At 38.3% G+C, this 27,994-nt stretch overlaps 1 protein-coding gene across 1 annotated transcript; it reads right to left on the bottom strand.

The window, feature by feature from the left end:
- Positions 1–485: 485 nt before the first annotated feature.
- On the bottom strand, positions 486–27,994 carry PPP1R3A (protein phosphatase 1 regulatory subunit 3A). Its single transcript, XM_079305132.1, has 4 exons — positions 27,135–27,994; positions 6,523–6,581; positions 6,275–6,411; positions 486–4,086 (listed from the first exon to the last, which is right to left on the bottom strand). The coding sequence occupies exons 1-4, from the start codon at positions 27,926–27,928 to the stop codon at positions 1,828–1,830; spliced, it is 3,249 nt and encodes a 1,082-aa protein (XP_079161258.1). The 5' UTR covers positions 27,929–27,994; the 3' UTR covers positions 486–1,827.

Raw genomic sequence — 27,994 nt, forward strand, 5'->3', positions numbered from 1 at the left:
TGGACTTACACTGATTTAACTTCAACCCTGCTTTAATCTAAGCCTAAGCTTTTTATTGGACTCATCTCCTAAGGCATAAGGAATTAATTTTTTTATCTCAATGGATATTTTCCTCATATATACCTTGGAACATCTGGGCACAGCCTTCAGTGTAGCTGCTTAGTGCCTCTAGTCCATCACTATAACTCATTCATGGACTGCTGTCAAAAGCTGTCAAGGTACCCAGCCATCAAAACACATAACAGTAGATCACACACATACTTGCTCACCTCACTGAATGAAAATGTTTCAAAGTTTTACCCCCCTGCAGAACAGGAACGCCAAGGTACCTCCTGTAGCAGAGTGTCCTGTCATCCTGAAACACGTGAATAAATTTTACATGGACTTTAAAACCTTTTTTTTCAGAGCTAAGCTAACAACTAAATAATTTTGTTGTTACATAGCTTCAGCCATATATTGCAACCAAGATTTTCACAGTTATGTTATTAAAAGTGGCAGTAAGGAAAGTGAAAACGAGTTTTATAACAACTCATTTTTCTTCTTAATTTCTATGGCCTCAGCCACATTATGCAATCTTGGTGCTTCTTTTAATATCCTACCTGTGACAGCATCTGTGACCATCCTCTGGGAAATAGCTGAAGAGCATCATAACCTGTCCATTCTTTTCCTTCTGGACAAAATTCATTCTTGAGCTTGTGTGGGAGATACCAGCAGTGTTGGACCAGCAAAGTTACCCATGTGTCTGCCCCACAGAATTGCTGCACAGGGTCACTTTGGGCTCTCCTTAGGGCAGATACTGGTCTTTTCTGCCTCACCCAAATCAGACAAAGCATTCTTGCTGAACAGCAGGGCCATGCCCAGGGTTTTCTCTAGGTGTTGGATTAGCTCTAGGTCGCAAGCCACAAGAAAAAAAGCAGTAAATCTAATTCAGACATGCTCCACACAGTTATAGCATTCCTTTGTAAAATTTATTTAATGCTTTGTAGATATGCTCAAGCAATTCTGACAAAAAATGTCACTCAAGGGTTTTCCCCAGAATAAGTGAAATTCTCAGTCACATTACTCAGTGAAATTCTCAGTCATGTTACTCAGTCCTCATTTGTGAAACCCAAAACCTTTTGAGCATGTGAGTGATAAGCAAGAGGCCTGTGGCTGTGACCTTCAATCTTTACAAGGTGGAAACAACACATTTATGAACTGCTCTGCAGTTACATCCTGGAAGTTACATGATGCTACTGAAGTCAAAGCCTTAAATTTTTCAAACAAGGATACCTCTGAAGCTCTAAGTCAAAATAATGAAATAAAAGTTTGGGGAAATGTATTAAACTATCAAGAGATGCGTTGCTTAGAGCATTAGCTAATTACACTAGCAGATTATCTACTGCAATGTCAGCACCAAAATACTGACTTATGTTTTATACTGTTCCTTGTGTTGTTATGTAGCACACGGAATCTTAGGAAAAAAATTCCCAGAAAAACATGAAGCTTTAATGTAAAAGAAATTAAAGTAAGTAAATGATGGGTTTAAGTACTACAGAGACATGATGCATTGCTTTTCATATCCTGCTAAGAAGCAACAGCTGTACTTCATTTTAACTTGACATGGTTCAGAACTCATATAGGTATTTAATGATCCAAATATAATGGTCCTGCATAGTTTAATTACTTATATGAAGGCTCAACTTCATATGCAATTTCTTAATAAAAGATGCTGCTGTGAAAATCTTGCTTTGGTTCTAACAAAGAATAAACTCTTTAACAGTGACAATGCTTTGGTGGAATTGGAGATTATTGACCATGGATCCTGAGCACAGTTGAGAGCCATTGTTATTCCTTCTTGATAGACTCCTTGTTTTTTCTTCCTTCATGGTATAGCCAATACAAGGAGAACAGGTAGAGTGCAAGGCAGACCATCAAATCATAGTGGTAGAGTGTTGCAGCAAATAGAAGAAACAGGAAGAAACAAAATATTTTGAAAGCAATATGTTTTGAACCTAGAGGCTCACTGGGTAACTTAAGTTCTTCACTCTTCTGGAGCTCTGCTTGATGGAAAAATTGACCTACATTCCTTCCTCTTCCTTCTCCAGAAATTGCTGTGTCTGAAGCAGAGGGCACTTCTCCTTTTTCAACTTCAGGAGAGAAGCTCTTGTTACTACATGTAATTTCATGTTTTAGATTTAAACTGTACCCTGACTCAGCCTTGTCAATGACTTTGGATTCCAAGTATCTATACAGGTGCTCCGTGCCTTGTTCCACAGTGGGCCCTTCTGAAGATGCCACTGAAGTGCTTTTATAATGGTAGCTAGGCACAGTGTTTGTACCAGAAGGTGGCATTTTTGTTTCAGCTTTAGAACATAAACAGGAAAGTGTATCACTGTGGCTTTCTTCCCTGTAGAGCTTTTCTGCTTTCTCATGGTATAGATGCTTCTGAGTGCCCAGGGGACTTTTAGGTACTTCTGAACATAAAGCCTCCTGCAAATTTCCTGTAGCAGAAGTCTTTACTGCTTCTCCTGCAGGTAGAATATTGTCTGCTTGTGCTTTGGCACATTTTTCCCTGCTATTGCATACAGACTTCGTTTCTCCTTGCAGTGTTTCATGTACGCATGCATTATAAATACCTAAAACTGATTCCTTTTCAAATCCAGTGTCACATAATACACCCACTGTGTTGAGTTGACAAAGAGCATAATGTGAACCATCATTTCTCCCTTCATGTGTATCAAACGCTGTTTCCTTTTCCTCTGTGGGCCTGTCACTTAGTGCAGTCTCTCGAGGTAGCTTAGCAATTACTGCTTTTTCACTGCCAGGCATTTTTTCTGGAGCACTTTCTGATGTTGTTTTAATTATATAAGCTGTACCTGCCTCTGCTTTCTCTGTAATACCCTGCTCAGAGACAGAAGTCTTTTCACAACTCTCTGCCTCCTGGCAGGTAAACAACTCCTTTGTGGAAGTCCCGGTCTGAGGTTCCATGCTCCTGCTCACTCTCCACTGAACCTCACTCCCTGTTTCTTGCCACCTCTGTGCTGCAAAGGCTGTGCTGTCTGTCTTCTCTCTGTCTTTCACCCTTCTGAATCCGCTGCGTTCCTGAGTGTCCTCAGGCTGCCTTTCACCCACCCCACTGGCCCTGGGTGCCTGCTTGCTGTTCTCAGCTGGCAGAGGTGCTGGGTTCAGGGCTTTGGCATTGTGTTTCCTGTGGGACTTGAAAAGCTTGGAAGATTCCTCCTCACCAATTGATGCCAAGTCTGCTACTTCAATGACTTTCTTCTGCTTCCCTAAATCCGTGTTCTTTTCTGACGTTTCACCAACTCCTTTTTTCTGTGTTGAATCTGTTGAGACACCAGCATGTGCAAAAGTGCCGGCACATAAATCTCCTCTTAAATGTACCTGAACTTTGCTTTCAATCATCTTGATTTTTCCTTCATTTTTGTCAGCATCTGACAACAATGAATCCAAAGTTTGGAGAGACATTTGTAGTGCCTGGTGCTCCAGAGCTGGATTAGCATTGCTATCCAGCGTCCTTGCTATGCATGCATTTAATTGCATGGATTCATCATGCTCTGGTAAAATGGTTTCTGGTCTTGTTTCACAGGCCCCTTTTGAGGTACTAGCAGCGTGCTCACTGGTGAATAACCTCTCCATCATCTTACTTCCCAAGGCATCTTTTGAAATATCTGTGTGCCTGTCTCCTTGTCGGCTTGAGCCAGTAGCCATAGTATTGAAAGCCTCATCCTGCTTTGTCAGAGGAGAATGTTTTGTCAATAAAAGGCTTTCACTGGTACCAGTATGTTCCAAAGACTGCTCATAGCTGTTTACTGAGCCAGCAGTGACTTCCTTCCCTGGTAGCTGATTATTATAATCTTTTACAGAATACTTAGCTTTATCTTTTAATTCTTCTCCTATTGCATGTGAAGTGTTTTCAGATGAGGAACTGATAGGCACAGGGTGCAAGTCACTGCTTCTTTCTATAGAGGTTAGCTTTTTCACCAATCTTTCAGTTTCACTTGGAAAATTAATTGGTTCTGTTGTATATAAATTCCTTTCATCTCTGGAAGAGGTACCTCTAGCTCCTGTGAAGTGCTGATTTAACTGAAACAATAGAATAGAAAAGAATGATCAAAAAGTGCTTTGCAAAAATATGCCAAATGAAGGAGGCAGGATTTCATTACGGAAAGTTTTGTTTTCAGTAACAAAGCTTTTATGGAAACATGTTCGAAACCATTTGCAAAATTTGCATTGCATGTATTTTTTAACATGGATAATGAGCTTTATGGTGGTGCTGAAAGGAGCAGGAAATAAAATAGTGCTCAGAACCCTCTCTCTTTATTCATGAGTTCAGTAAGCTGCTAGTGGATTTTATACAAATTAAATCTGAAGAGAATATTCCCTTAAAGGCAGGCTAATTTGTTCTCTATACATTTGATTCTAGATTTGGAGAGAGGAAGCTGTGGAGTGAGGGGAGGGGGATTGGTGCTTAAATGATACAGTACATCAGTGTCCAGTAATGTACAGTATTGTCCAGTAAAACAAAGAGACATTTCACACTGACAAATACTGTAAGGATTATCTGTGCTGTATTTCTCTCAGCAACCATTTTACAGGCTTCAAACCAGAACTGTTTTTAGACAATCTGGTAAGACACGAGTTGGAAATGAGATTAGCAAAGTAAAAGGCCAGAAACTAATCATTCTCCCTCCCAGCTTCCAAATATCATATTGTATTATTCAGCTGTGCCTGCTTGTCATTGCACTCTCTTCTCACTTTAGCAGTCACACTGATAGCACTGGCTGATCAATTAGAGGCTAGCTTCTTGGGCACCCCTTTATACACTTGCACTTGCTGTAGATACCCCCATTACAGTTTCTCTTATTAAATGTTTTCTGCAAAGCCTCTGCAAACTATTAATAGTAAAACGTCACTCAAAGAAAAGTGAGGGAGCTAATGTCTCTGCAAATTCTGTTTTAATGACCCTCTGCCAACCAGTGCTCAAGTGTATTTGAGTTCTTCGGTGATGCCAACTGTCAGGATTTAACAGTGAGATGCCTGTGTTTTTTTCCCTTCCTCATAACTGACATTTGCATGATCTCAATAATTATATGCAAATCTTACGATTTCCCCTTCTTCTCACATAAGGCTCATGTTACTTGTCAACTGCACAGCTGTCTTGTGAGCCAATGCCTGTGTGTTTCAAAGATTTGGTTGTATTTCCATGTATTATAAGCCTTCATTGTTTAATTCATTAAAGAGCGCAGAGTGCAAATTAACATCTAAATTATAGCTCCCCCTTCATTTATTGTACGGACAAGTCTGGCAATTGATAAACAAATGGTTATATTTGATCCTCTTTTTTTGTAAAAGGGTGGACTGAGAACAACAAGAGATTTTAGAGGTCCTCCTTTGCACATTTCACCATAAAGAAAAATAATGAAAATGTTGACTTTCAGGCAGTGAAAGGTCCCAAAATAGGCAAAAATTTTCAACTTTTTAAAGTAAAAGAAAAGAAAAATTTATATTCAAATGAGAAGATTTTTTTCTATCAACAAGAAAAAAAAAGAATGGTTTCCCAGCTTCCTCTCTTGTCTGATTCAGCATTCACATTTTCACAGGTGATAGCTATTATAATCTATGATTATGAATCTGTGCACCCAAATGATATGAGCTGAAAACAGACACTGAGAATAATAGATTGCTGTATGTGTCTCATTTATTGCCATTTTTTCTTTCATACTGAAAAATGCAGGGCAAACCACAGACACGCATGCACGCAAATCCAAATAGATTGAATGTTCACTGAGTGTGAAATTCATTGTACAAATTATAATGCAAAATACTGCTAACATAAATATATATATACTTACTATGCCCATATAGCTATCATTTCAAAAATTGCATAAGTAAACAGAATTACAAATATAAAAATTTTGCAAATAGAAAGAATAAATTTAAAAATATTTTCATCCTAGACAGTAGGAGAGGAGGGTTTTCTTTTTTAATTTTACCTTTCTAATTCCTTAGAACTGTCTTTTAGAGCCTCTGGTAACTAAGTAAAAGGGAGAAGTCATTAATTTAAGACCAGAAAAAGTTGATGCACTATACTGAAATCAAAGCACCTTCTATTGTTGAATCAGTTAGAGATTCAGTGTAAGTACAGACCAAGGCTTTACATTTGTAAATTAGTACATCAGTCAGCTCTGCTAAAAGGGGGCATTTCACCAGCTTTGAAGCGTAAATGGATTCAAATCATTTAATACTGTAGATATAATTGTATAACACTTACCAGCAACTCTAATTCTTTTTCATCATCTTTGTGATCACCCTGGTCGTATTCTGCATTTTTCTCTTTTATATTTTCCTTAGCTAGCTTGGTGTCTTTGTCTTCAGCTTGTGAATAAACAATCTCCGGGATGTTTGTGTCTGAAGAGTTAAAAAAACAGTTGAATAATTTCCATGAGGTTGGTTGTTACACTATTTTTAATTAACATGTGCAGTAAAGTAAGGAAGAACTAATTAAATCGGGTGTTGTACCTGAAGTCCTTGAGTTATTCCATGTGCCATCATCAGACGTTGCCAATATTTCTTCTTTTCTGTTAAACAAAAAGAAACTTCTTGTGTTATTCTGCAAAAAAATATTGTTCTAATTCCCCTTAGACTCAAATGTAAAGACTACTAGTTAATTACACAACATTTGGAATGCTGTTTGAAATTCTGAAAATCACAGCTACATAAAATGTAGCGTTTTTTGAGTGACCTGATATTAAGTCTTGGTCATAAGAAAGAATTGGACAAGAAAATGAGAATGTGTTGACCTTCAGATAACATTGCAAATCTGATGGGTTTTCCCAGGCCTTTTCTGAGAAAGCAGCACAAAGGTGATTAGATGGGTCAGTGACAGGAGAGCATAATTTTGGGGTCAGGAAAGGGTCTGGAAGGATATATGTGTCAAGAGGCCAGGGCTCTCTCTTGCTTGTGTTTTTCAAATATTTGTATGTTTACAGAGATGGCTGGGAAAAGGCATCTTTGTTACCTGAAATAAATCAAAAGATTCTCCCTGCATGTGTACAGCATAAATCCTGTTGCTAAACTATGCCTGGCCAGCAGGAACAAATGCTGCTTCCCTCATTCAGTGCAATTTTTTCTGTTACTTTGCTGGCTGTGAAAACAAAGGCCAGGTTCAACACAAAAAAACACCTACGGAGAGATGCTGAGTGCCTGCAATCCTCATCAATATCAATTGATGTCAATTGAACTGCCAAGTTCTAGCAGTTCGACTTGTGTGTTTATAGGGATCTAACCTTTAGTGGAAAAGGAAAAAAAAATGTTAAGAGAATGTCACTTATGTAAAATATAAATTATTATATCATTCCTAATGACTCCTCTATGAGGAGTAATTTTTTTTTCTGTAGGTCTTAATTTATGTGATGTTCAACCAGCCGTCCACCTCTGTTACTGAAAATTACTTTCTAATTTTCAAATATTAATCCTTTCCCCTTCTATTTTCTCCTACTGTCTTTCATTTGAATTGATATAACATTAACTCTGCCACCTAAATGCTTAATTCAGAAGGAGGATGCTAAATTTATACTCTATTAAAAGAATGTAGACATCTACTGTCAGCAACTTTTTAAAAAACAGTCTTTATAGGGTTTGCCAGCCTAAGCAGGCAGAAGCTCTTGCCAGTCTAGCATCTGATCTCTGGCACTGGCCACTATCCGACACTTTAGGGGAAGATGTAGAGCTGTTATAGGAAAATACTTGGAGGAATTTGCACTGCCCTCTTAAATTTCCCCTTGGCCATTTTTTGTTAGAAGCTGTGCTTGAAGCACAAGATTTATGGTCTCTCAGCAATTCCTTTTCACCATTAATTGGAATAATGCTAAATATTTTTTCAAATCTGTATGAATGTCATGTCACTCTTGAATTCTGGTAGGTGCATAACCTCCATATGGTTTTGACTCTTCCACTCACACTTTCCCCTGCCTGTAGTTACTATAATCTGCATTTCATTCTGAAAAAGGTGGCAGATGCACCTTTTTCAGTTGATCTGTGGAGGTTTTTAGGTAAATAGTGCTTATTATTTATACATAGGGATTTAGGGAGGATGGTTGGTTTTTGTTTGTTAGTTGGTTGGTGTTTTTTTACAGTTCAAAGGCTTGGCTTAGTGTTACATCTAATTCCCAGTTTTCTTCTGCCCTTTTTCATCTTTTTCACTCACATGCTTCCATAAATCTAGACACTGTGTATGTTGGGGTTTAACCATGATACAGATACATCAAAACATTCAGGTGCTATTGGGGTGTCTGCAAAAGCCCCAGATTAGGAGCCAAGACATGTATAACACATTAACTGAATTGCTACCCCAAAACAATGACCCCAAAACAACATGGGCCCAGCAGGAAATCTTCCACTGCTTCCCAGCAGGGGAAAAAAGAGCACCCTAAAATGTCTGCATTTCTTTGAATGTAACTGCCTACCTAGAGTGTTCAGCCATATGGATGCCAAGCTCTTGGGAAGCAGGGATGGCCCCATTTACTGCTAGAAGGGACTCCTGTCCACTTCTTAAAGGAGCAAGAGTTTGATAATTTTTTCATTTGAGTATCATTCCCAGAAGAAGGGGAGCTGTCAATGCCTATATCTAGTCTAATATTCTACTGCTAGCTAGAGTTCACAGCAACTACTGTGGCATTCAAGTAGCAGTGCCATTTTCAGCTTCTATCACACCCTCACGTGATAAAAAACCCCACTGCATATCATTCATGCAAAAAATACCCAGATTACCAGAATACAGAACATTTGGGGAAAACTGGATGGCAGATTTTCCTTCTCCTAATGGACTTGGGTGTACAAGCAGGATCCTTACTCTTTAGCTTAATTTTCATACCTTGGAGAAAGGGGAAAAGGAATTTTGCCCCTGTGTTACCTATGCAGTGAATATTTTTTGTTTTGATTAAGAAATTTTCAGTGTAAAAATATAGACACAGTATTTGAATAAGGATTTTAAGGATGAGTGCCTATTTTATAAACCTTTAAATGTACAGGTATAAAGATGCTTCAAGATGGATAATTATGAGTGTGTGCCAGGATAGTGTTACCTTCTCTAGTCTTATTGTTCTAAGCATCTCTGTTCAGGCAGTCCTGTATATCATCCCTATTATCAGTGATGACAGATTATCACTTCCAAAAGGAGATTCATTCCCTCTAACATGGGAATCATGAGTAAAATGGAGTGACATATCCTTTGAAGGCACTTCTTTACCTCTGGAAGAGACAGACCACAAAGAGGACCCACATCTCTGGCCATTATCTAAAGCTGCATGACTCACCTTGTAACTCTAAATCCAAACTGGAATGTAGCTATGAGTTTTAGTGGCCGGGACTCTAACACTCAATGTATGTGTGATTTGAATCCCTCAGTTTTGCTGTGATTACAGCTGAATTTTTCATTAACTTTTGTTCTAGTAGCACCTGGAGCCCTGGTGCACAAGTTTCTTTTCACAACAGCAACACAGGTAAAAAATAGCAATGATAACACAGCCTCACAGGTACACTGCAGGGCTTGTAGCATAATTTCTTGCCCATTGCACTTAATGTTAAAGATTTCTGGTTTATAGCCTATTATTTGTGCACACCTGCCCTGCAAAAACCTGAGTAGAGGGAATGTCAATGTAAAAGTTATTTTACTTAATTTAATTTTATATCAGAAATATCTGTCCTCATATAATTATTCTCAAGGGAAATTTAAAATTGGCTTAAATTGAGGATATTGATACTGCAGTGTTTGAGGATCACAAGGAGCATAAAACAAAAGTAATTTATACAACTACTTCAATTTAAGAAATTATATTTTGAAGCTATGGATGCCTTTAACTACTGAACAATTTCAGATTAATTTGTATATCCTAAGGGCTGAAATACTTCCCAAAAGCCAGTAAAAATTAGCCCCTTCATCAAACATGGGCAATTAGAAGGTGTTTGTCTAGTTCTTAAGTTTTTTCTCCATATTTCTCTCAAAAGATCCCAGCACAGTATCAGAATTCCATGAGCAGATTTTAAAAATAAAATATTAATTAAGCTTTTGTTTCAGAAAGTAATAATTGCACTTCGTAAAACGTGGTCTAAATTTGCCTATCTGGTTAGAGACACAATATTTGTATTCTGTTAAAAAGGGTTTACTTTTATTTTTAAGTGATCCAGGTATTCTGACAACAGTGCAAACTAGAAAAAATCCCTTGTCAGATTATGCAATTCTGTTCCAGCATAAGTAGCCATAAACCTGCAGAAGCTCTGTTGCTTTTTCTCATTCAGCTGAATGGGGCATATCTTCATAGAGTACACCAGGAACTTATTAACTTCTACCAGCTTAAAACCCCAAAACCTGTGCTCATATGATTAATTATTGATGAAATTATCATTCACTTGTATTGAGTTATAAAAATAAGTCAGGACTGAAAACAGATTACCATTGTAATTTTGCATTAGAAAGAACAAATATGAAGTCAGTAGGACTGAGAGGACTGAAAATGTGATTGGCATTATGTCCCAAAGCTATGTGGAATAGGCATCCCAGAGAGGAAATGTTAGACCTGAACTCTAAAGATGTGAAGAGTAGACAGCAAATGTCTAAGTGACAAGAAAAAAATTAGCCAATAAACAGTATTTCTTTGACTTCATGAAGGGTTGGAATAAACTCAGGCATGTCAAGGCTTTTGAACTAGCCCTTTTATGTTAAATAATAACTCTTTTAGAAGTGAGGCTTCATGAAAATTTCAGATTATACATAACCCCACAAACAAAAGACTTCTCATAACTCTTCTACCATACTGCTAGTGGTAGGGCAGATTCTTATATGAAGAGAAATCTTGCAGAGCATAACTGATAGGAACAGCAATTTAGAAAATTATATTATTTCATAGAGTCTGGGAGCAGAACTTGTTGTTTAAATATACTCCAATTAAGAGAAGCAGATCTTCAACCCAAATACAAGAGACCCAACAGAGGAAAACACATATTGGTTTAAAACCTTTGCTATTCAGATCTATTCAAATGGTGCTATACTGTAACAATGTCAGAAGAGTAGAAAAAGTAGGAGCTATATTTAGGAAAAAGAAGAGAAATTGTGTCAAGGCAACTACAGGCCCAGGTGTCTTCAAATAGTTTTCACAATAGACTTAAAACAAAAATGAGAGAAATACAGACAAATGGAAAATGGTATAAAATGCCAGACTCACCTGATAATATCTGTCTTTGATAAGATTGCTATATTTCCCTTGTCTAAAAATCAGTTATCTGGACTTCATTAAAGCATTTGTTGTGCAGCCACATGGGAAATTTATTAATTAAACAGGAGAAGAGGGAGTTGAGTGTAAGAGCTGGGCGGTGGGAGAGGGGCTCAGAGCCAAGCAGGGTCCCAGGAGCTGGGCTGTGGAGCTAGCAGGGGTCACTGGGGAATCAGAGAGGACAAGTCATGCAATCAGACTTACTCAGTCATGTTATTACAGACCAGAGCACAAGAAGTCAAAGTTAAATTAAATCCGTGGCAGAGAGGAAGTTGGGAGACATCACCAACACAGAGGAGGATTGAAAGAAATCGGTGGCCTGGAGGATCAGAATAATAGATAAGGGATGGAATTCAAAATTATAAAGTGTCAGGTTATACATTTAGGGACTGGAAAGAGTTTCTGCCACAAAACTAGACCTCAGAACTTGGAAGAAACAGGTGAACAAGAAAGATCGGAGGGGGTTTTTGCCAGAAACCACTTCCACTTGTGAAATGAGATAGATACTGTGGTATAAAGGCAAAGTTCAGCAGTCATGTCTCAGGGAAAGTAGTCCCAGTTATGAAAGATTTCCAAGAAATGTTTATGCTGTGGCATGAATAAGAGCTCCTCTAGAACATTTGTCTACAATGTCCAAGAAAGATTGATTGAAACTGAAACATGTTCAGAAGAGGACTAGAGGAAGACTGGCAGGAGGAAAAGTCTGTATTAACTAAGCAGACAGATGTAGTAGTTCTATTTTCAGCATAGCAAAATAAAGTCTGAGAGGATCCCTGCCACTGATATAGCAAAGGGGTAAATAATCAAAAGACGAAAAAAGCAGCAAGACTCTTAATGCATTAATATAAAGAGTTCACAAGAACATTTGTTGTGAAAAAAAGATCTGTAAGCATCAGAAAAGTATATCCTATAGTTTATCACTGCAAGTATTAGACACAAGAAACTGAGAAGATCTCAGTATGGAAAGATGAATATATTTTTGTGAACAAGATTATGCACACATTTCCCAGGGGAATAAGGCTTCATGATTCCATAGTTGCAATCCAGCCCTATTTCAGATGCTCCTGTGCAGCTATATGCCCTGAGAGTTATGCTTGCTGGAATTTTCACTATGGGGGTGTTTTGGCGTGAAATAGGTTTGGGAGTATAGCCAGGAGTAACAAACTTCTTCATAATGGATGGGGTTTATCACAGCTTGTCATTATTTTAATTCACACACCAAGATTTGGCTAAAGTTGTGTCTGTCTGTTTGTATAACTCATGGTACCATTCACTTTGTTCTATGTAGATCCACTTACTATCTAAATCATATGATACTTATTTTTAAAAATATGGAAGAGGGCTAAAATTGTTGGATTACAGAGTATGGAGAGATAAAAATGCACCTGAAAAACTCAGAAATTAATGCAACCTGATCAATTTTATCCCATCCGATATTTAAAAGAAAACATGGGATAATACTATTTAGTCTGAAATTCAGAGATGTATGAGGTTGTTAAAGTCTTCAAAGAATGTATTTCTCAGATATTTAGTTAAAATATGTAAAAGGGAAAAAGGTTTCTAACACTCTTTTGTTTAAAAATAGTCTTAAGTTTTGTGAATTCGTTCATGCTTCTGAATTTTACTGTAGATTCAAAATCAGAACAAATCAAAATTCTACCCTGAAGGTAGATTTGAATGTGTTGAAGTTGAAATTGGGGTGAAACTAAAATGTCCTCATGAAAAGAGCTGGCAAGACTGAAATTGCTAACCAAACCATAGTTATATTTTAATTTCAGGACAGATTTCTAAGCCTAAGAGTAACCTCATACAGCAGCAGCCTTCAATATAACTAATGCTTTTGGATCTAGTGCCAAAAATAGCCATCCTTGCTGCAGAGTGATGCTACTGGGATGTAAACAACATGAGATCCCTGAAATGAAGTAGTTACATATGTCAGCAGTGTAACTGCTGAGGAGCAGAGGAGGAAAAAGTAAATTAGTGCAGTTAATACTCCTGTTTGAGCTGTCACTGGAGCCAAACAGGCAATCCTGCACAGAGCTGTAACCCCACAGAGCTGGGAAGGGGGATGTGGGGAGGGAAGGGCAGGCAGCTTACTTTGGTTATTTTTGTATCATTAGCAGCAGTAATTTTAGAAGGAAGTAGAGAAGGAAATATCTGCATTTAAACAAGCAACAACAAAGGTTATTTTAAGTTTTTTATGTACACATCAAAAGCAGAAAGCCTGCAAAATGTCTTGAAGACCTGGGTGAGAAACAAGAGAAAGGGTTTTCCACATGTAATTCTAAAATTCAATATTACTGTATGCAATATCATTCAAAATCCACAAACATGCAACAGTAATGAATTTCATAGGAAGAAGGAATTTTGGAAAGGATTAAGAAACATTTTGTATGTGTAAAGTTCTAAGCAGAGCTTTAAAGGTCTATTCAATTGTCTTAAGGCTCAGAAGATTAAGAATTCAAGATATTTTTTTACTAACATAACCTCCCAACAGTTGGCTTGCTTTAAAATATTGTTCTATTTTGATCTAGCAATTTGAATATTAATCTATTTTTATCTAATTGGCCCTAAAATACCAGTTGGGCAGGGAAACAAATATTGCCAAAACCGATTCACAATGAGAGGAAAGTGAAAAAACAAACAAAAAAAAAAAAACCCAACCTTTGTACTAAAATAAAAAAATAAATAATTTTTTAAAAAAATAAATAGCAAGTCAAAACATAGCTTCATTCTGGTTCAGGAGCCACCAAGGATCCACCTGATGTGGACTTTCAAGGTGTAGACTTTGACTTCTTCTGTGATAGTATCTCCATAGTTAATTTTATTCTGTCTCACTGACTGGACATATGAACTAAATATTTAATAAATAAAGACAAACCTATTCCTTGCCTCCATATTGCTCAGTTCAAAACTCACTACAGGGACAAGTCTCCCTAGTGACAAAATTGATGTCTGTGCTCTCAGAATTTGAAGTTATAGTTTAAGAATACAACCACAAACGCAATTTATTGTCCCATGCAGTTCTTAGTCTCAAGCCCTGTGCTGCCAGGGAAGTCACACTGAGCTCAGGAAGGAGGCACAGCCCTGGCTTGAAGCCACCTTTGTGCCTCCTGGGACCTTGCCTTGCTGTGCCCAGCAGCACCAGGCAGGGTCCAAAATGTGGTGTGGAGAGGACAAGGAGGCTGAGAATTACCTGCCTATGCACTGGCTTAACAGGGCAAATACATTATTTCTGGTCTGGAGAATTGCTAACATGGAAAACTGCCTGCTGGAGGTGTGTCCAATGGCCTCACCACTTGACCTCCTGTTTCAGGACTCTTGAAAACTGAGAGGCCACAGAATGTCTGCAGCAGAGACACATGCAGTGAGACACATTTCTGTGCCACCACCTGTGTGTGATGGAGAGAAGCCATAGAGCACGTGTTCAGCTTCCCAGGGCACACCAGGACCTGCACAGGGCTCCAGAGCCCAGGGGTGCCTGGCAGTGCTGCCTCACTCGGGCAAACCAGCTGGTGGGAGCAGGATCTGGGCTCCTCCAGAGTTCTGCCTCCAAGCTGTGTCTGCCCAGGCTTTGAATCCCTGTGTCTATAGAAAAGAAAGAGCCTTGATAGAGCTAAGGAGCAAAATCATTGCTATTGCCAGACCTGGTGCTTCTTATTTGTTTACCTGCATATTTCGTCTAAAAGAAGGCAGAATATTATTTTTATGAACGGTATGCTCTCATTTGGAATTGACGCTAATGAATGCAAGGCCCTTTCCCCCTCTTGTTTGTACCATCAAATTAATTAGCTCTATTGTGACATCAGTATTTTTCTCAAGTAGTTCAAGGCTTGAGCGTTTTCCTTTATTTTTCTAAAGGGCATCTTCAGTGCCCTTTATCTACCACAAGAATCATGCATCACTTGTATTTTTCACAACTAATGCTGTTTATTATAAAAACTGATTGTGATGTGAAGATTGTTATACTGTGTGGCAAATTGCCCAAACAATTACTGTAAATGCATGAGCCATAAACTGTACTGCCAAGGACACTGGTAGGTTAGCTCCTATAAAAGAAACAATTAGAGTCTGAGGTGAAAATAATAGAGATGAGATGACAGTTATTGAAAAGGCAGAACATCCAGTTTAATGTTGTAAATATAGGTTTGTAGATTACACTGATGGTTTTAAAGTGTTCATGACTTATTGAATGGAATAGAATATTCCATACTTTAGAATGGGGCCATAATTATTATTTCCTTTTAATTGTGATGTCTGATGCATTTGTGAGCAGTTGTTGAGAACATCTTCACATTATACTGATTCTATTTCTAAATTATCATCCTGCTTCAAGGGTTGGAGGGTTTTTTTATTCTTTTACTTTCTTCGCATTTTGTTGTTCAGGGTCTGTTCTGAACAAAGTATTTTCTCTTGAGGAACGTGAAGTGCTTAGAGGGTTACAGCAATAATTATTTCAGTTTCAGCCTACACACTTCACTGCTTTAAATCATCATTAGAAGTTTCATCCCTCAGCAACTCCTGCTGAGACAGTCTTAAACTCCAAGAAACAATTAGATAAGAAGAGCTAATCTTTATAGCAACTTGTATATAAAGGTATTGATAAGAATTTGCCAGAAATTAAGGGAATATATTTTTTCTTACAAATCATCTAAATACAGAAAAAAGTTATTGCTATGATTGCTAAAGAATTTCAACAATTCAAACCAAATTTGGAATGTATGAAGATTAGAGTGCATTAAAAAAAACAGATGTGCACCCTTCAAGTAGATATGTTGCAATAAACTGTGGTGTATATATATAGAAAATACAAGTAGATATTACTGCCTAAGCATATTGAACAGTCCTCTGGTTTTCTTTTTAAAGACAATATATAAGGATAAATAAATACATGAATAAGTATATAAATAAAATTCTAATATTAGACCTTAGGGAGAGCGCTAAACAACTGGACACAGAATTACAGCTTCCCAAGAAGGCAGAGCTACTGGGCACATAAAACCAGAACAAGGAAGGATCTTCCCAGGGGTTAAAGGAGAGGATAAAGTGAGCAGCAGAGCAAAAGCATCAACCAGCAAAGGGCAGTCTGTGTGAGCAACCTGTGTGAGATCTAAACTACCAAACCCATTAGTCAGGAGAAGCTGAAAAAGCTCTAAAGTGGCTCTGAAAGAAAGGTGCAAGGAAACTAAGTACTCATCTAAAACACTTTTCAGGGAAATGCTCTTGATCATTTTCAGGCTTTTACATACTGTTAAAAAAGGACGATTTTAGTAAGAGGTAGGGGTGTCAGAGCTGTGCTGGAATTTGATGGAGCTGCACTGAAGTTCAGGGAGGTGTTGGGCAACAGAGCTGGGGAGGTGGCAGAGCTGTGAGCCTGAGCAGTAGCTGCATCCTCAGGCTGAAATAACTGCCTCTTTCCAAAACCCAAGGCAGGCTCCTGGGAGCCAGACCCTAAGTGCAGCAGAAGCCAAAAGCTGCACTGGTCAGACAGACCAAGCCTGCACAGAGCACTGTGAGCACAACGCAGAGAGCTGCTGTCCATGCTGACAACAAAACTGAGGACAACTGGAGCTCAGACAGCACATTTCCTCACTTCTGGGCTCCCAATACACACTCCTGCATCCTGACCTCTCAGGTGGCTTTACTGGAAATATGGCCAATTCCCACCTAAAAGTGTTTTGGCTTCAAATGATCCCTCCTTGTGGAAATGTCATGTTATACATGCCTGAACCATAACACTGTTATTATATGTCATGTCTGGCAGTATCATGGCCTTCTATTTATACTATTACTTTATTTCAGAAGGTATTTAAAAAACAGAAGCACAACAGATAAGTAATTTAATGTAAACAATGCAGGAAATAATAAATTAAAATTATATTAGATTAAAAACTGATTGAGACCACACAGGAAAAGATTCAGAAGCAAAAACTGTAGACAAAAATCAGCATCACTAAATGAAGAGCTGTGTGAACATTAAGCAGAAATAACTGAATAATATTTTTAAATATTGCCATTACAACTATCTTATTAAATCCTATTAAAAGGAAGCTGTATGTAAAATAGGAGCCCCGATTATGAATCTAGGCAAGACTGATTTTCCTGTATGACCTTCAACTAGCAGCAGTGTTAGAGAAGTAACCTAGTTCTTAGTAAATAGGTGTCACCCAACAAATGGGACTGACACTAATTAGCATCCTTGTTGATAGTTAGGAAAGAGGACAGAGGCAGGAGATGGCGTGGTGCACTCATTATTAGAGCAGTAGGTGAGGGCATTTCCTGGCTGGCATGGCAAGGAGTCTGGCATGGCAAAGGAGTCTGGCATGGCAAAGGAGGCTAAAATGGCAAAGGGGGCTGGAATGGCAAAAGAGGCTGGAATGGCAAAAGAGGCTGGAATGGCAAAGGGGGCTGGAATGACAAAGGAGGCTGGCATGGCAAAGGGGGCTGGAATGGCAAAGGAGGCTGGAATGGCAAAGGAGGCTGGAATGGCAAAGGGGGATGGCATGGCAAAGAGGGCTGGAATGCAAAGGGGGATGCATGGCAAAGGGGGATGGCATGGCAAAGGGGGCTGGCACTGTGGCTGCCATTTGGAAACCACCCTGGGAATAGACGACTTCACTTCCAGGAGAGTCAGTCAAGCAAACTTCACAAGCATTTTGAAAGAAAACAGAGACAAAAATGTCTTAAATACTTAAATGTCTGAAATTTGAGGACGACAATATTAACCTGTGGTATTTCTCTACCTTGGGGAAATACCCCTTAGTTTTTTTCTTCTCACCTAAGAAAAGGGGCTGTTACCAGAAGAAGAGAAAAGGTGGGCCTGAAAAAGGACAATAAAGGACTGTCAGTAACTTCTACATATAATGAAATTAGAAAAAAAGTTTGGAAAGTGAAGTTGAAAAAGATGCTCAGAATAGGCAATATATGGTATTATGATTAATAGTATCAAGGGGGACAATTGATCAAGAGAGCAGCTGTAAGGGAATTTAAGCATTTTTTTCTGCAAAGATAATTCCCAGTAGGATTCTGACAATGTTTGTAATAAATCTATTTTTATTAAGATTATTGGATTGGTGTTATCCAGGGGATTATATTTTCCAATTACTAATATTTTCATTTTTCAGTCTTAGTTTATGATTGAAGCAGGGACATGGGTGGCACAGAACAAAATGCATTGGCCTGACTTGGGATGAGAATAATCATTGCCTCAAAGCAAACAAAGTCCCAAGAAATTAGCCTTTATTTTCTAGCTCATTAAAAAAGACCTTGAGTTTTAATAGCAAAACATTCATACTTTTTTTTTTTTTTTTTTTTTTTTTTTAAATATAGATGTGTATCTGTCCATTTGAAGATTTCAGTGCCATCCAGTCTAAACCAGGAGCCCTACACCAGTTTGGTGCCAGGATCAAACCTTTAATATAGCACTGCTATCCCCAAATCTCATGACTATAGATATGAAGACTGCAGAAGAGCCCATTGCATAATAAGTCAGTTAAACTTCAAGTGAAGCTATAGAAATAATAGGAAAAAACAGGAATACTGCCACTTTTTTCATATCCTTTCATTGCTCTGTCATTATTGTTGTACCTTATTGTGGCATCCATGTAGCAATTTTGAAGCAGTACCAGAAGTGTTCAGAAGTGTTGCACAGCTGTTTTATATGCAGATGGGTCAGAAAGTTCATTGAGTCCTTTGACAGAATGGGCTAAGTGTTTCATAAACAGAGAACCTCTTTCAAAAAGATTATCCAGGACAATGTTAGAAAGTCTCTTGAGACTTTATGAAATTAGTAATGCAGGACTTTTCTATATGGATATCTATCTCCAGGGCCAAGCTGTTGAAAAAGAGGTAAAACTGAGTGAGCAGTCAAGTTTTCTGAGAGTTAGGCTGGGCCTAATGTAAGAGAATATGCTTCATAGGTCACTATTTTGTCTGAAAAAGGCATGATCAAATATCAGAATGATTTTGTAGAAATGAGCTGGGGATAGTGTGCCTTTGTTCTTCTCCTGCTTGTTTTTCCCACTGCTTTAAAATATTGGAGGAGAGGAACTTTCAAGTTTTGTCTATTTTGCATAAATCGGAGAGGAAAAAAACATTACCCTATGTTGTCTCATGGTTTTATCTGAATCTCACATGGGAAAAATACAGAAGGAGCAGTCTCTTCCTGGCGGGTCGAAAGAGAGTGTTTTGTGAGATGCTGCCTGCAGTGTGCTGAGGCATGTATACAAGAAGGCAGTAAGTGTCTCAGACAGACTGTAGAGAGATAGATGGCAGACAGGTGAGATTGAGATACCACTCCTGGGGAGGAGAACAGAAAGGGTGACCACATGAAGAAACCTTAGACAGTTGCTCTTAAGGGAAGGCAATTAAGATCTAAATCTTGGAAAGCAATTGTAAATTCATTAAGTGTCTCAATAGGATGAAAATTCCAGGTGTTATCATGACAAGAGACTTTTATAACCTTTTTTACATTTTTCACATGCTTACTACCACATAGCAAGAAGGCAGCTGTGTGATAGGTATCAATATTTCTATCAAGAAGACTTGGAACAAACCCAGGAGACACTGGTTCAGATTTACTAGGGTAGCTGCAGAGACTGACAAACTCCCCAACTCTCTATCATAATATGAACCATAACCATAACAAGTGTCAGCCTAGCATATCTTGTGTTTATCACCCAGCATCTATAAATTTATTGCAGGGACAACAATTTTGCATCAGAACAGACTGTAAATGCCAATCCATTTGGTGCACCTCAGTGCAAGGTAAGAAAAACCTGCCAGCCTTGCCTAGTTCACATTCAACTGTGTAGCCCAGAGCCCTTTAGGACTACAGCTGGTAACCAGCAGTAATAAATCTTCAGGTTTAGTGTTAAAGTATCAGCTGGCTTCACGAATCAGAAGGAGAGTGGAAAGACACTGAGAAAACCAAGCCCCCTATTATGCCTTGGCATGTCAACTAATACTTCTTGTGCGTGTCACTGAAGGTCTAGGGATCAAATAGCCACTTCTAACATTCTCCCACGGTGTTTAAAAGGTCTTACCCTCTCCTTTGCCCTAAGGCAGGGACTTCATTTAACTTTCAAAGTATTTGTTTGGACCTTTTTTCCACCTTTTGTAGATGAGAAGATAATCCACATTTAATATTAAAAATACCACTGGCAATTCGTTTTCTGGACCTACACTGCAGCTGAATCCATTGCTTCAATTTCAGAGTTGTGGTGCTGGGACTGGATCTCAGCTTAAAGTTCATAATCAGAATAAACAGCTCAAATGACACTGGTAGTCATTGCGATGATTAAATATGACTCCAGTGCTCTCAGCTAATGTTGCACTAACTTTAAACATCTTTTCAAGACTAACATTTAGCAAAGTCAAGGTTAATGTAATGGAACAAATTTTTTTTCCAACTGAACATTTATGAACTGTAGTACCTGAATGGTGGACAGGAGAGAGTATTGAAATTGTTATTTACAGCCTGGTTCAATTTGCAAAATAGATGTCTTCCTAAACAAAAGAATCATTGAACATACAGGAGTTCATTTAGCAATGTACTTCTATTTCTCCAAAGGCCCTTAACCAGCAATCTGAAAGATCATCTGGTCCTGTAAATATTAACACTCAAGGGTAGTTTTACATATGAAGAATTCTACAAAGTTCAGTGAGACTCCTGATGTTCCATTAAATAATTTATTGTGCCTATTGCAGGATCAAGCCAGTTGTCGAATTAAAAAGTTCTAAGAGTCAGTCATAGCAGTGTTACAGAATTGGCATATTTAAACAAGCTGATGAAATTGTAGTAACTAAAAAAAAGTCTTACAAGTGTAAAACCAAGCAATGCATGTATAATACAAGTACTTATCATGGCTGAGAAATGACACCCAGATTACAGAGTACTGGTTTTATATGATTTCATGCAAACAACTAAAAAGGCTTTGTAGCAACGAATATTTCCCACACAATAGAACACAAATTTCTGTTCTATAGCATTGGTGAGAGCAGTTTCTAAAGCAGATCATGGAAATAAATGAGAAACCACTGATATTAATAAATTCCAGTGTAAATACTATGCTAGGACTGAGCAACATGTTATTTTCATGTGTTGTTCTCTTAAATTTTAGAAGCTTCTTTTAATATTTCTAGTGCAATAAACGGATAACAGATGGATGGAATAGTTCCAAAAGCAAAAATATGACAAGTTTTCAGCTTTCAGGTACTCTCCAGTTAGGAGACCACAAGGACAGGAAGAATGTGTCTATTTGTTTGTGCATTCCATTCTTTTCCACATCTTCTATCTCTTTCTTTAACACTTCTGTGATAGCATTCAAAGACTTAAGCCATTAACCTAAATATCTATCTTTAGGGTCTTTAATAAGTTTCATATTTCAAATAATATGCCTGCCCAGATTTTGAAATACTATGATTAAACAGACAGAAAAAAAAAACAGAGTGTAGTAGTTTCTGGCCAAGTAGGATTGTTGTCTATAGGATAGTTTACAAGTGATTTATCTTAGTTTATTTTAAATTACTTTGGAGAGTAAGGCTGCAGCACTTTCCTCAAAGCATAACCCTAGAGTTACTGTTAATAAGCATTCCTAATGCTGAGACAAACTCAGTTCCATGGCTTGCTTTTATCCTGCTTGTCTGAATAATATATTTTAGAGCACCTTAAATAATTATCCGGTGTCCCTGATAATCATGGTTCTCAAGTACGTGGAAAAGTCTTATTTTGATGCCAGTCCTACTTGATTCTACAACTGAGAAAGACTGGCAATGACCAGGAGGCAAGAGAAGGTCTAGGAGTATTGTCACATTAAACATAGAGAGAGGAGTGTTCCTCTTAGCTGGCTCTCTGTGAATGGATAGCTTCTCTAGCAGCTGCTCTCCTGGAAAAAGAGTGACTGCAGTCACTTCCTATTAATAGCAATAAACTTTAGTCAAATCCCATATCTGTATGCTGATCAAGATGTAACCCATGACTTAAAATGCCAGAAACAACCTTGTGATTAAATAGAGGTACACAGAGAAGATGTGTTTTAACACCTTTCTTGCTCTTCTTTTCTCTTCCTGATTGTGGTGACACACAATCAAAAGAGCAAGGATTAAAAGGGAATATAATTGAAATGCCATATTTTAAATGAACCAGATGGGAATAATCCAGTTGTTCCTCATAGCAAAGTGCATGAGAGACTATTTCCAAAGTTCTTTGTCATAAGCCTTTGATTTCTTTTTTTAATCACATCATGAGCTTGTGGGAAAGGCCAAGAGGAGCTGAAGCAAAGCTGCATTTCTCAGCACAGCCTAGGCTGGTCTGCCATCTGCCTGGCAAGACTGACTGAGCACAGTGCAGTCCTGCCAAGCTGCATCTTCAGCAGCTTTTACTTCCTCTGCCTCCCATCAGAAAGGAGATGATCAGCAGCTGAAGAGGGAAAGCTACTCATGCAGAGAAGAAATTTTCTCACTGACAGTTGCTCAGAGACCATTTAGTATATGTGCTGTCAAGTTTGGCAACAGCAACCCACAGACATTGGTTTTAATCTCTTCTTTCTCATTGTGTATGGTACATAGGGCAGCTCTTGTAAGAGCCATTGCCCTGTGCTGTGTTGTGTTTTAGAGTGGCATCAAGGAGGGAGGGGAATGGATGCACCATTGCTCAATAAAAGCACAGGATCATCTGGATCACAGTGGTGCATTGTGCATCAGTTCAGGGTGATATAGGTACGGGCTCAGAGACCTGTACTTGCCTTCTTCTTCCCTGCCAGAGGACAGGAGTCTAAACAAATGACAGATACCCTTCTGTAAAACAATTCTCATGCTTATCAGCCGTTTTTCCTGGTGCTGTCACTTTTGCTCTGGACAGATGGCAAAACAAGGCCAAGCAGAGATATGGGATGTAGCATCCCCAGTGACAGGGGACTTGGCTTCCATAACTCTATCTCTGCACCTTCCTGCATGATCTGCAGGAGTCTGCTTCACACAGCACCCAAACAGCTCCTGTCTGATCAGACCAGTGCAGGAGCCTGGTGCCCACAACACAATCGTGTGCTCTCAATCTGAGGGCTGGAAAGAATTCACATGCAGAATCATTATCCATATCCCAAAAGCATGAGAGTCAAAAAAAGAGAAAAGAGTGGAGCTGATGCAATTAATTTACATTTTCCTGACTTTCATAAACAAACATTTTCATATAGAACCAAGCATAAATTAATTAATATAAACATTATTCTCCCCAACTGTATTTTGTCCCTATGCATCCTTTGAAGACTTTTGAAAGCCACAAAAATTGTTAAAGTTTATGAGGAAATAATTTTAGGCTGTTAAAATACAGCTAGCAACAAATACTTTATGAAATTTTAAGAGAAGACTATTTGTTCATACCTAGACATGGAAGCAAAAACAAATGAAACTTAAAATGAAGAGGCAGATTTTAAGTGATATGGTTCCGAATATCCAATATAGACACTTTTCAGCCTTAATTATTTGATGCAGTTTTGCTTTTTACTATAATTTTTTTTTGCAACTTTTGAGGGTTAAGCTCACTTTTAAAATTTATTTCTTAATAATGGTGTCAGAAATCAGCGTATTTACCTCATTCACTCGTCTTGGTCCTGGATCATGTTTTTGAGTGAAACTCAAAATAGTCCTACTATTGTGTTTGCCCAGTAACTTCCTGTGAAAGTGAATATTATTCCTTTCACTTAACACAGCTAATCCTTGCTAATGACATTTAATGAGCCACACAAGTATGCCCTAGAGTGGATCAGACTCTCTGCTTAAAAAACGTGATCCTTTCATGTCTTATTTTTTAACTGCAAAGGTAAATTGCACATTTTAAGTGAAAGTATAAATATCTCAGAGCCAAGAGTTAAAAAAAAAAAATTATTACAAGTCCCTAAATTTGAAACAGAGGCCTAAATGAGTGTCCTTTAAAATTATCCTTCTATTCAGATTGCTATAAAGAAATGTTTAATTTAAGATGTCCAACTCTTGAGTATGAGTATTCCCTACCTGTCACTTTATTGTGATAATCATAAAGTTGCTTTTACTATCTATTTGCAGTGCTACAGCTCCAAGGACAAGCTAGCTGTGTTTGAGGACCCCCCCACACTTTGCTAAATGTTCTATAAACACCCAGCACAGCACATATAAATGCTGCAGAGTTTATCATCTGAACTAAAGTAAGAGAAGAGAGATGGGCTGGTGCAGGAGAGCTGGTAAATGGGCAGCACTGCTCAACATGAGATGAAGGAGTGCCAGCACATCAGCAGCAAACTCTGCCAGTTTGGGGGGGCTTGTTTTCCTTGAGCTTTTTTCGAGATATCAAAGCAAAGGAGTTTTAATGAGGCTCTGAAGGAGAATAATGAGGTACTTTTGCAGATGTCTGCAGGGTGTTCCTCCTCACTCAAAGGGGCAACATGTACAAAGACACTTTGAAAAACAAGGGAGCAATGGAAGTTGGCATCTTAGTTCTTTTGAAACAAAAGGCCCCGATGCTGACCTCATTTACCCTGGCAAAAGCTGTGACTCTTGTGAAGTCAAAGAAGTCCCTGTAGCATGAAATTAGTCCTGGATTACATACTGCCAGAACTGTCTTTCAGAAGCTTTGGTGACCACTCAAACATTATTCCAAAGATACATTCATGTCATTTTTGCATTTACTCTAAGGTCTCTGTATGTTTTTCTGCCACTAAAGAGAGTCTTGAAAATGCACACTCATTAACTGTTTGAGAGAAATGTGCAGTAGATCCTAATGCAGACAAGAATCTGACCACTTTGGTTTAAATATTTTAAATATACATGTGCATATGTGTCTATAAAAACAAATAAACACATTAATATATACATACATATACATGTATGTATAAACATGTGCACACATATGCATTCCTCTTCAGTCTGACATAGAGGGAGACAATTTTATAGTCTGATTAGAGACAAAGTAACTTTATACTGATTATCTCCTTTCCCATTTTGTAAAACAGCTCTGTGTGACTTACACATAAATCATTTAGTATATCCATGTAGAAAAGTATCCACCAGAAGGAAGGCTTCTACAGCTTTTGCTACCACTGTGCATGTCATGAGAAACTTTAGGGAATAAAACACAGAAGTCATTTGAACTTAGATGCCAATGATATTTTCAGGTTATTCCTGAAACCATCTGGAATCCCAGGGCTCACTAAACTGAGACTCTCAGCTCTCCATGTCCATTATCTGTTCCTTGTGGGCTGCTCAGGCTGGAGTCATACTGCCTGCACATGCCTATGGTGTTTGATATCACAGCCCTTCTGCAGGACATCTCAGGCTATCTTACCTGTCCAAAATGGGTCATGTGACACTCCCTAAAACACAGAAATTACGTATAAAACCAGACACAAATGCCAGGAGCTTACTACAGGACATGTAAAAGCATTGCTTCCTCTGCTCTGACATACTGGGATGTTCCCTCATGGAAGTGCCATCATGAGGGCTCCCGAGCTGGCCCAAGGGACACTTGTCAGGAGAGCTTTGTGGACTGGCTGTGAGCCAGGTCTTGGGCTAGCCTTGGGGTGGCTCCTACCCTTGGTGTTGATACAAGCACTAAGCCATATTGTGCACCTCTCCTCACAGGGCTAATGTGTGATTAAGGCTGGCAAGAGTTCCCAGCACAGCGAGTGTGGTTTTGGAGCGAAGGCTCTGCACAGAGGAGGCCCTGGCTGTCTCCCACTTCCTTGAGCTCCCACCACTGCTCTGTTCTGTTCTGTTCTGTTCTGTTCCCCCTTCCACTTCAGTCCAGTGGAACAGCACCAGTGAAATCAAACAGCAGCATCTTATTTGGAAAGAGTATAGAAACTAAAACACTAATATAAATTCAAAAACCCAACATTAACTTAGTTCTGGCATCCAAGTATTACAAAGGACATTGCAGGTAAAATACAGATTTAATTCTGCAGAAGTCCAACTGATTTGTAGTAAATTTTGGGAGGAAAATAATTGGGAATTAGATTTTTGCATGCAACATTTTTTTGCTAATAAAAATATTAAAAACAGTAGGAAATCAGAAGTTACTATTAATAAGTGTCTTTTTTACATGCAATTAAAGTATAAGTTAACAACTGCTACTTTATAATTAATATATTACTTTCCTTTATATAACAGAACAGTATACAGAAGATAAATTCTATATAGTTTTTCTTTAATATATTGCCAATTCTGCCTAATAAAACATACTTAGTTTCACCCTTAGTGAAACAGAAGTGTGAACCAGTGGCAGGGAAAAGGAATTATAGCCCTAATATACAACTTGCAGAATAGCCCAACCACTTGCAGTAAAGTTTGTACCAGCTATTTTAATTGCTGGATCCTTCCCTAAGTTATCCACTTATGCTTCATGAACCAGCAGTGCCATTTCTGATTTAATAATTTTGTGTAGAGAAAGAACCATGAAATAAATTGCGTGAAAACCTAGCTTTTGTTTTGCTTTTAAATTTTTTTGTTAACTTACAAAGGAAGTGGATGCAAATTATTTTAGCTGTACAGCTACCGTAGTCTGGAACAAAGATCCCATTGATGTCAGCTGAGTTTATATCCTACAGAGATAAGGATCAGTACACAGTGCACAGAGGGTATATTGACCCTCACACTACTTTTCAAATTAATGGCATGAATAAAGTTATGATCCCAGCTTATCTGTCTGCAGAAAACCACAGGTTGATATATATAAACACTTTACTGAAAGCAAATCTTGGTCTAATTTTTCATTTAGAAAAAAAAAGTAAAATAGAAGAAAATAACATAGGCAGTCTTGACTTGAGTAAGCACACATAAAAAGTCAGAATTATTCAGCTGTATTCTAAATTACCAAAAATTAAGGTGTAACCTCACCTGCTTTGTGTTGTCTTTAAGCAGCCTTTAAGACACCTATCTGTAACCTCTTTCTGGGGTTTATTATCCACCTTGAGCACAGTTTCTTTCTTGTGACAGATTAGTGTGTAATTTTTGTCATCATTGTTTGCCCAGAAGATACCAACTGATGTCTCGTAGCGTATACAGAATTCCACCTTAATTCCATCTTTCTGGAAAGGAGGCGCCAAAGAAATCTTAAAGCAAAACTGATCCGTTTCACCACCACAGGAATTAGGCATGAACTCTGCGAGGATGTCATAATAAGTGAGCCAGTTATCCAGTGTCATTCGAACATACACCTGTTTTTCGAAGGATACATTGAGGACTCGCACGATGCCGTTCATACAGGTAATCCCAGGCAGGAGCAGGGCTGACTCCAAAATTACTTTTTGCTCTCGCACTTTTTGTAAAAGTTCTTCTTGAGAAGCAGGTAATGTAAACTGTGGGGAGAAAAAATATTCATCCTGAGGGAAAACTTCATCTTCTGTATAATATTCTTCTCCTGTATTAGGAAATTCCCAGATATTGAACTCTTTAACAGACACAAGATCAAACCCAAAGGCATCAGCAAATGAAACTTTTCTTGAGATGTTGGTGGGAGTATCTGCCTCCTCTTCCTCTGAAGCTGAAGAATTCCGCCTTCGGGGACGTGGGGAGTAACGAAGTTTAATGCCAATGTTAACATCTTCATCCTCTGAAGTGAAATCATTTCCAGTGGGGACTTGTAATAAGTTAGCCCTGTTAACCTGACTAGGTCCTTCAAAAGACTCCATTGGGCTCTCTGATATAAACTGAAAGAGAACTGTACAACTAGTACCAGCTGCTATTTGAGATACTAT

This window comes from Erithacus rubecula (assembly GCF_903797595.1).
Source record: "Erithacus rubecula genome assembly, chromosome: 4".
NCBI classification, from domain to species: domain Eukaryota; kingdom Metazoa; phylum Chordata; class Aves; order Passeriformes; family Muscicapidae; genus Erithacus; species Erithacus rubecula.

Bases quoted from the DNA above. Each gene is read 5' to 3' on its own strand.
- PPP1R3A (XM_079305132.1), bottom strand. From the start codon at position 27,928: ATGGAGTCTTTTGAAGGACCTAGTCAGGTTAACAGGGCTAACTTATTA. The intron at 6,582-27,134 runs GTGAGGTTACAC...TTTGTTTAACAG, and splicing joins TTAAAGACAACACAAAGCAG to AAAAGAAGAAATATTGGCAA. The intron at 4,087-6,274 runs GTAAGTGTTATA...CTATTGTTTCAG, and splicing joins AAAAAGAATTAGAGTTGCTG to TTAAATCAGCACTTCACAGG.